Source organism: Nannobrachium achirus, assembly GCF_963921795.1.
Source record: "Nannobrachium achirus genome assembly, chromosome: 12".
Lineage (NCBI taxonomy): Eukaryota > Metazoa > Chordata > Actinopteri > Myctophiformes > Myctophidae > Nannobrachium > Nannobrachium achirus.
In genome coordinates this window covers 20,204,139-20,218,309 of record NC_137832.1, presented here as the reverse complement: position 1 = coordinate 20,218,309, position 14,171 = coordinate 20,204,139, and the positions used below count along the sequence as shown (strand labels likewise).

At 42.4% G+C, this 14,171-nt stretch overlaps 1 protein-coding gene across 1 annotated transcript in view; it reads right to left on the bottom strand.

Moving 5' to 3' along the window:
* The window catches only part of LOC308295471 (spermatid perinuclear RNA-binding protein-like), a gene marked incomplete at both ends in the record, with an annotated part of 54,401 nt that extends 43,017 nt beyond the window's left edge, over positions 1-11,384 (bottom strand). Inside the window, one exon of the mRNA XM_080738521.1 lies at positions 11,283-11,384. Within this exon, the coding sequence (XP_080594647.1) occupies positions 11,283-11,384 (102 nt within the window). The remainder of the gene's footprint in view (positions 1-11,282) is intronic.
* Positions 11,385-14,171: the final 2,787 nt, after the last annotated feature.

Below are 14,171 nucleotides of genomic sequence, written 5' to 3'. Positions count from 1 at the left end.
CGTTGTACTTAGCATAAATGTTCAGTAGTGAATAATCGTGATAGATAATTGTCATCTCAATATTGATACAAAATAATCAGGAGGGGCGCCCGCTGGCCTACTGGTCCAGGCGCATATACCACTTAGGCATTGCCACATAAGCATGTATGCCTGGCGGCGTCGCTGGTTCGATTCCCGATCCGGACGACCTTTGCCACGTGTCACTTCCCATCTCTCCCCCCATTTCCTGTCAGTCTACTGTCCTATCAATAAAGGCATAAAAGCCCCAAAACAAATCTAAAAAATATATATATAATAATCAGGATAGGGGCACGGGGACACAGTCTGTAATGCTGTCACCTCACACAGCTAGAAGGTCCCGGGTTCGATTCCCACCGGGAACGCTGTGTGCGCTGGTGGCGTGTTCTCTCCTTCGCGTCATCAGTGCCCATACCCTCGGTGGGGCTGGTGAAAGGGTAGGTAGTAGGTACCTTAACAAAAAACGTGCAGTAATCCTGGTCTCTATACTGCCTCCCCCTGGTCAGCCAGGTTGCCTGACAGAGGATAAAGGAACTGGTTGGAATACGTCCTACCGGGGAAACTCCCCCCTGTCAGGTGATAAGAAGAGGCCTGCTCAATCCTCATGCATTGGAGGAAGCATGAGCTCATGCAGTTCAGGGCACTCCAAAGGCTGGCAGAGGGAGAGTAACGCCCAGGATTACGGCTTAGGCAATTGGCACCGGGTGAAAAATGGGTTACAAAAACAATTCTGAAAGTAAAATAAAATGAAATATTAATAATAATAATAATAATAATCACATTATTATCACCTGCCGGTGTTGCTAAATCTGTTCTTGTTGTCTCTCACACTTTCCTATTCTTTTGAGCGTTGGTCACACTCCTAAGAGTGACTTGAACCCTGAAATGAACTGCTACTACTCACACACGGGCACGCACGTGTGCACGCACATGCACACATGCACACGCACACGCACACGCACACACACACACACACACACACACACACACACACACACACCAGCGCTCACTTCAAACTTGGTTTTAATTTGACTTTCTTAACTACATTAAACAATAAGGTTATAAAAGTACAGTACATGTGCTCTCACTGTGCTGTTACGTGTTTTGGCTGCACCAATAAGTTGTGGAGTATGATGTTGAATGTTTGTTTCCACAAACACTACAAAGTTTGCCCGGCGGTCTCGGGTGATTCCGTTTACTCAGATGATGTGGATTAACCCAATCTCGCAGATACTGCTAGAGTTGCGAGCAACACTGCTGCTGCATGATTCACCCCAGCCTAGACTCACTGTGCACTGAGGGATGTCAGTGCAGACAACACACATCATCATTTCAATCAACAGCTCTACCATGGCCAGAGTATGAGTTTGATTACAGATGCCCCATAACTAGACAGTACACTACATTAAAGACTTATCTCTTGCAAGTGTTTCGGTTGACTGAATCCATGCACGCCTGACAATAACTCTGCCTGGTCTCAGGTTAATGGACCACATGCTGGCACTTTTGGGTGACAATAAGCCCTGTGTCATCTTCAGAGAACTGTTCCTAGTAACAACCGCCTGAACATGTTCAGTCAGCCCTGACTAACAGGTCCATTAAAAACATTCGTGATTTGGCTAAATAAGCAGACGAGTTTGACTCTCTCAGTGCATGGGTGGGTAACACCTGCTCAGAATGCGTAGTGTACACCCTTTCTGGGCAGTGTTTCCTGGCTGACACAGGGAGTGGACCTATTGCACCTCACCCCAAGATATCTGGGCGGGGAATGTTGGTCCGGAGCTCGAGGTTGTGAATGTCAGGTGAGTATTCACCATATTCCTGGCCCCGCCCCCAGCTTCCTGTTCATATCCTGAAAGAGTCGGAGGCTGAAAAAGCTGGCCTGAAAAACATCATTTGGTTTCCTGTGTCCTTGCATTAAAGTGGTTGGCGTCAGTAGTTGGCGCTCTGGGCTCTGAATTAACCTGTGTTGCCATGTCTGCTTATAATAAGCAATTTGTGTCTTTTAAAAAAATAAGTGTTGTTGCTTATTGGGCTGCCTTACTTTCTAATATTTTTTAAAGCAGTGGTTCCCAAATCCTTTCATATCAAGGACCCAGATTAAGATATATGTCCACAGTCGCAGACCCCCACCTGAAAATATGTGTTGCCAGGGACCTCCACACAGATTTATGTTGTTAAAATGTTTAAAAAATATTCAAAATATTTTAGTTTTTTTCTTCCTTAATATTTTTTAAATAGCAAATATACAAGCTCACATTGTGAGCTTGCTGATCTGCTATTACATGTAAATGTAAAGTAATAAAACTGAGCCTAGTTGCTTCTGTTGGGCTTATTTCTTTGGCAAAATCTGGCAACAGACAATTCCGTGTCACTTCCTTGCTTAGGAGGAAGTGAAAAGATGTTTTTGAAGCAGCACACAGAGAAAAACTCACACTTGCAAATTAATTCTGTCCTTGTCCCTTTTATGCCCATATATGGAGATCCCTATCCCAATGTCATCAATATTAAGCGCATATGGGAATGCCCATATTTGGCAATGCCCATATATGGACACTCCATATATGGCCAAGACAGAATTAATTTGCAAATCAAGACTGCTGACTATCATCATCTGGATCCCCATATATGAAGATCACGACACTGACCTCAACAAACTCTGGATATCCGTGTATACGTGCCAAAGCGCCCATGTGCACGCGCCCATGTGTTTTTAGGGTCTGAATATGCGATGTTGACTACAACAACTGTGGTATGAATTTGCTATATAACATAACTGTAAAGGTCCCCCAAATGTTTGTATTTTTGGGGGGGGGGGGGGGGGGGACCGGCAAAAACCTGTGAAAAAAACAGGAAAAAAACAACAACAAAAAAAACAATGTCAACACAAACACATCAGCATCAGATCACTGCAGAGTTGTACATTCATTAAATGATTTACACCTTTGTTACGATTACGGTGATTAGTATTATTGCTATCCCCTGGGCAGATGAGTCATGTAACCTTCCCGACATTAAGCTATGTATGTGTAACAACACAGCCATGCAGCCTTGCAGTTTAAAGGGAGATTTCAGCTTGGGAAAAGGGGTCAGAATCCACATATTCAACCATTTTCTGGGTACGTGGAATCTGTTGATGTTTCATAGTCACCATCGCGTTATCGTGGTATTCCTATTCTTGCTATTAATGTTGCAAATGATTGTGTGTGTGCAGGCGAAATAACATTGACAGCAATCTATGACAGGTGATGGAAGAGTGACAAACCATATGCCAGCTTATCTAGGCTAGGATTGGACAATCGCTTTTGGGGTGGGGTTTAGCAAAGGGTCCATTAAGTATGGGGATTAGGTCAACATTCAGGATGTTTTCAGAGCTGTTGGGACAATGCAACAGGAACATGTGCCTATAGAGAGAGAAAGCAATGACTTCTGCAAAAGTGCAACTAACTGATTTTACATTTTAAGTCGTTAATCCCCTAACGAGGACTGACAAATGACAATGATGCATCTATTCAAAATATAACCGAAAGGTTCACATTAACAGGACTATAGAAAGCATAAAATTTGGAAACAACTAAAAGTTAATCTAACTAAGGAACAATTGTGTGCTTGAAGCCTTAAATCTGTAGCTCCCAGCCTCCCATGCCATGTCTATGGAAGATGGCTCTCACTGTGTCTAGGCCAGGTAATGGAGACATCATGTGCCCATGCATGAAAGAACAAGCAATCCGTTAGTATCCTCCTCTCCAAACACATCCCACTTAGGCCATGGCTACACGGAGCTGGATATTTCTGAACCTAGACATTTTTTTGTGCTGTTGGGGCTTGCAGCCACATGAAGCTGGATATTTCGGGCGCAAAGCTGGATATTTTTTAAACCGGATAAATAAGTGAAGACATTGAAATATATCCGATTCACTGGATCCATGTAGACATGGAACCCGGATATCTCTGAAGACTTTACTGTGTGTGTGCTTGTTAGACCTAGATATCTTTGTCATGTGGACCTAGATATTTTTCTATGTGGATATCTGAAAAACCAGGATATATGAAATATCCAGCAACGTGTGGACCTAGATATTTTTCTATGTGGATATCTGAAAAACCTGGATATATGAAATATCCAGCTCCGTGTAGCCATGGCATCTTAGGGTTCCAGCAGTGGGGGAACAGTATGTGTAACTGGACAGAGTATATTCAATTCAAGAAAAAACTAAATACAGCCTATAGTTGTACCTACGCTGAAGTATCAACACACTGAAGAATTACACTGATACAATCTAAAAACTATATTGAACATATGTCGTGGGTCGGGAAACAGTCAATTCTCTTGGGTGAGAGCCAAGCGACTGAATCGGAAGAGCTGCTCATACAAAGCTTAAAGACGTAGTGAAATGAAAATACGTTTTTCACTTTTAGAGCATATCTGTAGTTATGATATGGCCATACCTAAAAAAAAAAAGTGAAAATATCCTGTGTTTGTGTATTATAACAAGACAATTACAGCCCTAAGTACAGCCTCTAAACAAAAACGTCATGCGTGATGACATACATTAACTCTACTTAATTCATGTGGTCAGAATGATTGACAGGTGCCTGTGTCAAGCAACTTCAACTAATTCAACTTCAGCTACTCACCGCAAGCCGCTGGTTCATGTGGCTAACCCCTTCCCCTGCCTCCCCGTTCGTCCTCCCTGCACACTACGAAGCCAATGTGTTGCGCTGGCCTACCTCTGGTTCAGCCAATCACCAAGCCGCGGCCGACATCTCATCTCCTATGAACACAAATTTGTTTCCGTAGCCGCTGCCTTGTCAGTCTATGGGAGCGACGATGTGACACTCAGCGTCGCTCGTCAGGCCGCATGTCTTCTATTGAATATTTATATTAACCACACTTTTGTAGATGTTCTCTATGTTCAAAAACAAATGCAAAAAACTAATACAAAACCACAAGCCACAGGGTAGCAAGTAGCAACCAAGGGGGATCTTGTCATAAAGAGAATTTTCTGAATCCATTGAGCTCACGCAAACCATAGCCAATTTAGCCTATATCTCTACAACAAGCTACAAAAACCTTAAAGGAAGTTCCACTGCCTATACCTGGCCCTATACTGTATACATGCATCACCCAAAAAAAATCTTTCTTTCTTTTTTTTTTTAGTTTTTATGTCCTCTCAGTGCCACCATGTGCCAACCACCTCTATGGGTCATGAGGCAATTTCCTAACTCCATTCAACTGACTCAGTTAGTTTATTATAGATGAGGCCTATTTGAAGCAACAGCAAGTGAACTAATGTATTTCATTAGGAGTGACTCTGACTCTGGATGTATGCTGTTCCTCCTTCCAGACTCAGGAATCTAGCTCATTCTGGTAACAGTTCACGTACGGTTCCGCAGCAGCAGCAGCAGCGCTACTGGAAAGAAAATAACTCACTAGTGGTAGCCGATCTCCAAGTGCTGTTAACCTGCCCAGAGGGAATGCTTTCTCCAAATCTCTGTGCGCAATTTGGCTTTTAAAGTTCTTTTTTTTCACAGATCATTACCTCTTGGCTGGATTTAAAGAATTCTGTCAATGTTAAATATACCGAGTACCGACATAGACTAAGCAACAGATTTGTGACTGTGAACTATGCTACACTACAGTATATCAGTTGAATATTTAAGCCCATTCTACCTAAGAATAGCTCATTGTAGCTGCCTGCCCTGCACACAGCAATGGTTGGTGCCTAGAAGTGGAAGTGGAAGGAGTAAACAGAGAAAGATGTAAAATAGCAAGAATTGGAAGACAAATAGTGAGAAACAGGAGGGTGGATTAGCACAACAGTCTATAGTAGATCGAAATGTTCATTAAAAGTCCCCTTCTGTACTCCCTGTACACCTAACTGCGTGGCCACTTACAAATACAACTGGAAAAGACTAATTCTCCCCAGTCCCCCCAAGAGATATATATACGTTTGCATTACAGAATATTTAAAATGGACTCTTATCTGTGTACTTAGTTATCCAGAGGAAGCCCACTACCATAGTACCGGACTGCAGAGTTTTGTTTTTGCTACTCATATGCTGAGTTGGCAGTATCTGTATCGAACCCAGACCCTGGTGATTCAAAGTGGAAAGCTACTGTACATGGATCAAGCTACATAGGCACAAACCATGGTGTGTGCATCACTTGTGGAGGACAGTCTGAAGATGCTTGCTGTCAAATTAGAAACATTTGCAAGGAGAAGATGGACTTTGATTTTATTGATCGTTTTAACTCTATTTTCGCTCATCATTTATTTGCCTCAACTATATTATTTTATTGTTTGTAATTGTTAAATTAAACAATTTTTTAAATTATTAAATATGTATTTACTTTTAAAAGCTCTTATGCAAGCTTGTTACACTTATGTTTATATCAATTAAATCTTCCATGTAATTCATAGTGCACGGATCATGCACGCCCATGCCTAATCATGCACCATGTGTGTGCACGCTGTTCACAGCTTTCAAACAAAAGAATCCGCTTGGAAATCTGTTCAGGCATTCATGAGAAAGCAGCCATTATGTTTTCTTCAAATGTAAACAAACATGGCTGCAAGTGATTGAAAGATGGGGTTGGTATGGGGGTTAAACATGCAATTTCGCGATCGCGATCATGCCTAATACATTTTTTGAGGTCCAAAAACGTTTCTTCAAAAACGGCCAAAACTCGGGAAACTCTGGGTTGGCACAGGGGGGGTATCAAAACAAACTCGGGAAACTCGGGGTTGGCACCAGACAGGTTAAGAAAGTAAATTAAGATCATATACATTTTTGACCAACCAATTTTTATAGGGCCAGAACCATAAAGGCGAAAGTATGACTGTGTCACTGACTGAGGAAGAACACAACTGGTCGGCCAGCCGAGTGTTGGACTTTACCCATTAGCCATTGCTCTTTCAAAATGATTCTGCTTCCTATACGATTGAGTTCCCTATTAGGTCACCAGGGGCCATTTGCAGCGGCTCCACAGTCTTCAATTACGCATGCAGGGGTCTTCAATTACGTCCTCAGCTTCCTCAGAAGGCATTCATTCACAGTGCTTCCACTCAGCTCATTCCAAACGTATCGCATGCAGAGAAAGGAATATTTTGCTGCTCTTGGATAATATAATATCCTGGATAACTTTATCACTCGCTGAGTGTCATTTCAAATTCAAATGAAATGCACTCTAGCATTTCATACATCATACATCGTCCAGCCATTTACCAGGTTTTTACCTACCGGTAATTTCCTTTTCTTTAATAATTTCCCATATTTCTCATACAAACTGTTCCTCACCTTGGGCGCCCCTCCCTGAGAGACCTACACTACCTGCCAAATGTGTCAGCATGCGAAGAAGCAAGAGCTATCCCTTTATGCTGCCAGCGCAGAAATGCCTATGTTAATATTTCAGTCCCTGTTGGTATAAAGAGATCTCTCTCTCTCTCTCTCTCTCTCTCTCTCTCTTTCTCTCTCTCTCTCTGCAGGTCAATTTCAGTGAGCCTCAAACAAGGAGTTCTTACATTCAACGAGCCGTGCGTGCAGCACTTAAAAGATATGTTAGAGAGATCTAAGAGGGAGTGACAGTGCTGTCGTGGGATTTGCCTTGTAGTTGACAACAATACAGTGGGGCCTATTTATCTCCTCGGCACTGAACACCAGCGACGACCAAAAACGATCGTAGACAACCCTGCAACCACGAAAACGATTAAGACACAGCCCTGCAGTACTCTCTCTCTCTCTGTAAAGGGAAAAGCAAAGAGCCATATCCCTCGAAAGTTAAAGCTTACTTTTTTCATATTGTTGCAAAACAAAAACCCACAAGCCAACACTGAACCTTCTATGGAACACCACAGGGGAACTGTCACATGAAGGTTGACACTGCTAGCTGCAGTTGGCTCAGGTGCATGATAATGCAAACATCACACACAGGTCTAGGGATTCATCTACCCGTTAAGCTTCGGTTTTCAGAGCACATCAAACGGCTAGGAGAGGAGGGAGGCCCTTGGGGATGCTCATAAAAAACACTGTCTCCGGGATGGAAAGGCATTCATTCCAAGGGTGCAAAGTCAAAGACAGGCAGCTGGGTTCCTTTTTCTGTTGTCGTCAGTGTTTCTAAATGAGGCTACTTTCTGGGTTTTATACAGAAGTGCAATGTGAACTTGAGCTAGCCTTCCTCCCTCTTTCTCTCCTTCCTGACGCATGGGGTGGTGTAGGTAAAGAAGAGTAAGGACAAAGAGATTCAGTTGCAAAGAGAGAAAAGAGATGGCTTGGCTGATGGCATCAGGCAAGGTAATACTATATGCTCGGGTTCCATGGATTGTACCTTTAGCAGCTGCTCTTCCTTACAACAAGACAACTGAGTGAAACCCAGGCAGCAACTAAACCACCTTCAGTTCCAGAGCCAAATGAGGGAGCAGGGAGATTTAATTGGTGTCATGGAGTGGGATGGTACATTAGTGACAACATGGAAAGAAAACAATGTAAATCATCATTTTGTCTATATGATCTTAATTTGAAAATGTCTTATGGCAGGTAATACATTTATTTAGAGACAGTATACTTTTCTAAATGTTGTCTATTTGGCTGTAAAATATCCTTCTTTTTCATTGCTGGTTAATTGTCTGATATACTTATAATGAAAGGCAAGAGACAGCATTAGAATCAAGTACTGTATACAGTACATGGAGGGGAAAGCAGTGCCTTTGGTTTCACTTTTTACATTTTTACAGACCGAAAGGGTAAAAACATCAGCGACATTAAATCAAATGAATAGTTGACGTGTTAGTTTGATTTAGGTGTACCAGTGCAAAACACAGACAATAATAACTATTGTCATTGTATTCTCTTGGGGCACACCTAAATCAAAAGGAGTCATTATTGATTTAATTAGCTGCAGCTGTCTTTACCCTGCTATGACATGTCTATGAAAAGAGTCCAATATCATGCTAGCATTCCAAAACATGGAACATGGAACAACAACGCCCTGGGCATGAAAATGCTTGAGCTGAGGATATAGCAATGTGCATATCTACAACCAGAAAAAAACTAATAGCAAAACAATAGACATAAAAGCAGAAACTGTAACAACAAAACAGAACTTGTGCTGCAAAACTTTTCGTTTTGACATTGCTGTTGTAGGCTACTAGCCTTCAGTTTGCACTTAAGACAACACTTGTGTATGTATTCCTTACAGACAGGACCTATCTATACTATAATTTTGCGAATGTCTGAGTGAGTGAGTGAGTGAGTGAGTGTCTGTCTGTCTGTCTGTCTGTCTGTCTGTCTGTCTGTCTGTCTGTCTGTCTGAAACAGCGTTTCTCCTCAGTGGCTGGAGCAATTGATCTGAAATCGCATCACAATTAGCATATGAACACACCTAACATAACTGTGAAGCCCGTTTGTCACTTTCACAAATCGTATGCTGTATATTAGCATTTTTATGGTGTATCTACTATCTATTCTGCATCTAGCTTGAGGCTCATCTATTCTGCATCTAGCATGAGGCAAAATGTTTAACCAGCTCTGTGTGTGTGTGTGTGTGTGTGTGTGTGTGTGTGTGTGTGTGTGTGTGTGTGTGTGTGTGTGTGTGTGTGTGTGTGCAGGCAGGCGGGTGTGTGTGCAGGCGGGTGGGTGGGCGGGCGGGCTGGGGGGGGGGACAGTATCTCTGTAGCCATTAAACGAAACGGGTTTCTTACATTGATGCTCCTACATCATGCAAGCACCAGTTAAAGTTACTTTCCATCCCTCATATACTGTGTGCACAGTGCACATCCCATAATCCACACACTGCACATCATTTTGGAGCTCATATCTTTGAACGGGTAAGGGATAGTAACACTAATTGGGCAAAAATGTCACACATTTGATTCCCATTTACAAGTCAAGGGTCTCATTCTCGTCAACACTTTTAGCTGGTCCTGTCCCGAGAAGACTTGGCACTTGGGGTAAATTAGTTTCAGGTTACAGTTTCTATTTACATTCCATAGACAGAAGCACCTGCTACAGTCTGTGCACCCTGATGCTTACTCTGCAGTGTCGGTGTTGAAATCTGACACAGATGATGTTTATCAGGATTAGGCAAATGTGGAAATAATGCAGAGCACATTCAGTGGGCACAATGCAGCACGGGCCCTTGTTTATCACACTTATAGAGCTGTTTTGACAGCAGACTTGTGTCTCCTGTAATTCTATTTAAAATGGATATAGGAACAACTTAGTACAGACTAGGCTATTCTATACTATACGTTATTAATGGTTGGTGTGTTTTATTTGGAAGGCACTTATTGTTGCGTGACTTGAGTCCAACTGAACTGAACACAACTTTAGTGAGACTATATTGGAAATGGGAACTATGATGAATCTTGACTGCAGACGCGCCATAGCTTAATTGATAGCCTAATTATTAACTCGAAACCGTTATCTTAAGCTATAGGCTATGAGCTTCGGGCAAAGTGTTTCAATTCAAGGTGGTGTATTTTTATACAACGAGCTTCAGTTTTACTTTAGGTAATATCAGTAATGTAACTGACTTCCAGTGTTTGCCTCTGTCCAATAAACGCAGGCACTGCAACAACACTAGTCTACCTGTTAAAATAGCCTACTTGTAACTTTAAAACAAAAAATAACACTAACACTGCTGGTACGGTCGTACGGAGAGTATGTAATTTATTTTTTCTTCAAATATTTCTCATATAAAGCTAATTGGCTAATTGGAGGGGGGGGGGGGGAGTGTATGTGTCGGTTTTGGCCCTTTTTTATCATCAGCATCAAGACAGGCACCTCGCTCCATGTGGCATGGACGTTGAGTCGAATCACTCGAAGTTACCATTAAAAATATTTATACAGCCTATATATATATTTCTTGACAGTTCGTTACTATAGCGAGACATACAGTAATTAAAATAAGTGCACAACATTGTTATGGTAAATCCGGAGCGAGGCGGCGAGCACACTGTTCAGCAGTGTGAAGTTGACCCAGACAGAGACAAACAGACAGTGCATGGGACATTCTATCCATTCATTCATCCCTCCTCAACACGGGAAGAAACAACTGGCATAAAGCAGCGGATACTTACCGGTTTTCAATTCGTGGACCGAGGGGAAGAAGAGTCGAAAATATTCAACGAAAATATGTTTGTTTTTTGTTTTTTTCCCCCCCAAAGATATTCCGTTTTTCTGCTGTCAGTCCGACTCCGTCCAGGATAGGACACGCAGCGTGGAGTGGATGCCCGCGGCGCCGCAGCAACAACAGCGGCTACAGCTTGCTGTCTCTTCTCCGGTCGGTCAGCCTGCTGTCTGTCAGCCACTGCACGGAGCTCCGGAGGTAGCGCTCTGCGCAGGCGCGTTAGGACTGCAGGCATGGGTGCAAAAACAAAACCTCTATTCCACACTGAGAGGGCAAAGCCTGAGGCAATTCAGGCCATATACTGCCATTTGATATAGATAGATATATCTATGATATGATTCAGGCAGTGGTGGGGGAAAAAGTGCTCAAATTGTTTTTACTCAATATAGACATACTCTGTTACAAATAAAAGTCCAGTATTCGCAATGTAGACTAAAAAGTAACCTACAAAAGTATTGCATGTAATCAAAAAGCACCAAAAGCAAAAGTACTCATTTATGCAGAATGTCCCATTTCAAGTTTCAAATGTATTAACATCTTTTGAAAATAACAGATACAAGCTTGCATTGCCATATAAAACCAGCTCTAATTGCAGCAATTGCAATTCCTATGCCTAAATATGTATGTATGTATGTACACGTATGTATGTATGTATGTATGTATGTATGTATGTATGTATGTATGTATGTATGCATTCATTCATTCATTCATTCATTCATTCATTCATTCATTCATTCAGATATGCATTGTTAGAATAAGGAATATGGTTTTACTGTTGAAGGTGACAGCAGGCAACTGATGATTTCGGTTCATTATGGGTACTTGTGTTGTACAATTATCATTCATCATTATAATTTTCTCTCTCACTTTGTTATCTCTCTTCATCTCTTCTCTCTTGGCTCGTGTTCAACGTTACCTCGCATGCTCTCACTCAGACTTGTTCAAATCTGTCTATTGTTCTATCTTCTTTCACTCACTCACACACATCACATGGACATTCTCTCACTTTGTTTCTTTGCACTGCGCATACACGCGCACGCGCGCACGCACGCACGCACACACACACACACACACACACACCAACTGAATGCTGCAAACTTTGGGTTTCACACATATCCTTAACACCATCACAAGTTATCTGGGGGGTGGGGGGGTTGGGTTGCACCACATTGGTGCATTGCATACTGAAAGTAACTCTGTTTAGATTGAGATGACAGTGGTTGTTGTTCTGCTGTATCAGCATAATGGTGCATGGGTTAGGAGGTATTTCTATCATATTACTCTGCATATTAGTCTATGTGCGTGCATGTGGAAGAGAGCAGGCACGTGCACACATAGACAATCAAAGGGGGCTTGAGCCCCTGCCCTTTTATCCCTCTGTAAAGAGTGCCATCTCCAGACCACGAATGCCGTTTTAACATGGTGAAAGAAATTCAAATGCCCTCCTTCCATGCCATACCTGAAGGCAGCATTCAAGAGAATTGCCTTGTTCATACTCTCCTGAACTTGAATGCAGCATCTTATGCTGAAAGAATTGCTCTCTATGCTTAAGAAATCCATGCAGTTACGCCACATCTCCAGTATTGACTTGATTATGCGTGGTAGCACTGAAAATAGCAGACCTCCAAGCACATTCTCTGCACGTCCCTGAAAGAGAGTGAATGTGTGTGTGTGTGTGCGTGCGTGCGTGCGTGCGTGCGTGCGTGTGTGTGTGTGTGTTTGTCTGCCTACCTACCTTGCATTGAGTGTTCATGCATGTGTGCAAATGTGTGTGCACTGCATATGCTTATATATATGTTTGCCATCTAGGCTGTCAGTTTGCATGCAACATGATCTGTCTGCGTCAGACAGCAGCAGGTGAGCCTGACAGTGAGAAAGCCACCCTTGTTGCAGTCCCTCTCCGGCTCCATATACATTCATGGTGGTGGGCGGGGGTCACCATGCGTTACTTAGAACCAACCTGATCGTCACTGTCGGAAACCTCGCATCTCCAAGTTACAAATTTGTATGTTTTTTCGTAAAGTAAAGCACACAACGCCTCGCGGTGCGAGGCGTTGTGTGCTTGTAGATCTGCTATTTTCACTAGTTTAAATCATTTTTAAAATGACAAATACAAAACGAACGGTTTTGGACATACAAGGTTTCCACCTGACAACGACGCTATGAATACGTACTCACAAATAAGTTGCTTTAATGACACACACACTAAGCCTGGGCACCAAGGCTAACACACTGGTAACCTCAGACAGACCAGTTACAGGATCTGGATGGGCATGATCCATGTTACACAGGATCCAGTGTGGCTAACCATCGTCAAATAAAAGGGAACGCCCACTCTGTTTGTTCCTCTTCATGTATCAGAGTCTGCCTTGAGAGATTACACAGGATCGGGACGTGGTCCAGCTTCTGTTTGCCTACTTTGCTTCCTCTGGCTTACAATCTGCTCATCCCGAGTGACTGACATTCAATATACCATAGTACACTGTCAATCAAAAAAGAATCTATGCTGCCAATGTTTTTATTTTGCAGTACGCAGTTTTGGCAGTAACCAAGAACATTTAATACAGTAGAACTACTTCATCCATTTTCAACCTATCTTCATATAATTGGTCCCCACCAATGGTACCATTACTTTTAGGGCTGTGGACACTTCAAAAACCCACCTACCAGTGACATTATTGTTGGTCAAAGTTTTTTTAAACAATATTTTCATTTCTTATTTTTTCTTATTTTTTTATTAACAAGAACATCAATAGCTTGCTAACTTAACAGGAATAGAAAGCCTGTCATTTCTATTAGCTTGGATTCCCACTGGTAGGCGGGTTTCTGAACTGTCCACAGCCCTCCGCTGAGACACAGAAGGGGTAGACAGAAATGGTGCCATATTATAATGAGCATTAGTGAGGACCACTTAGGTTGAAAATGGTTGAGGACGTCCATTATGCCAGGTACACACCAATATAGTGCAGAGATACAACACTCACCTCCGAACCACACCTGGACTGGTGTTCTTCTGTCTCAC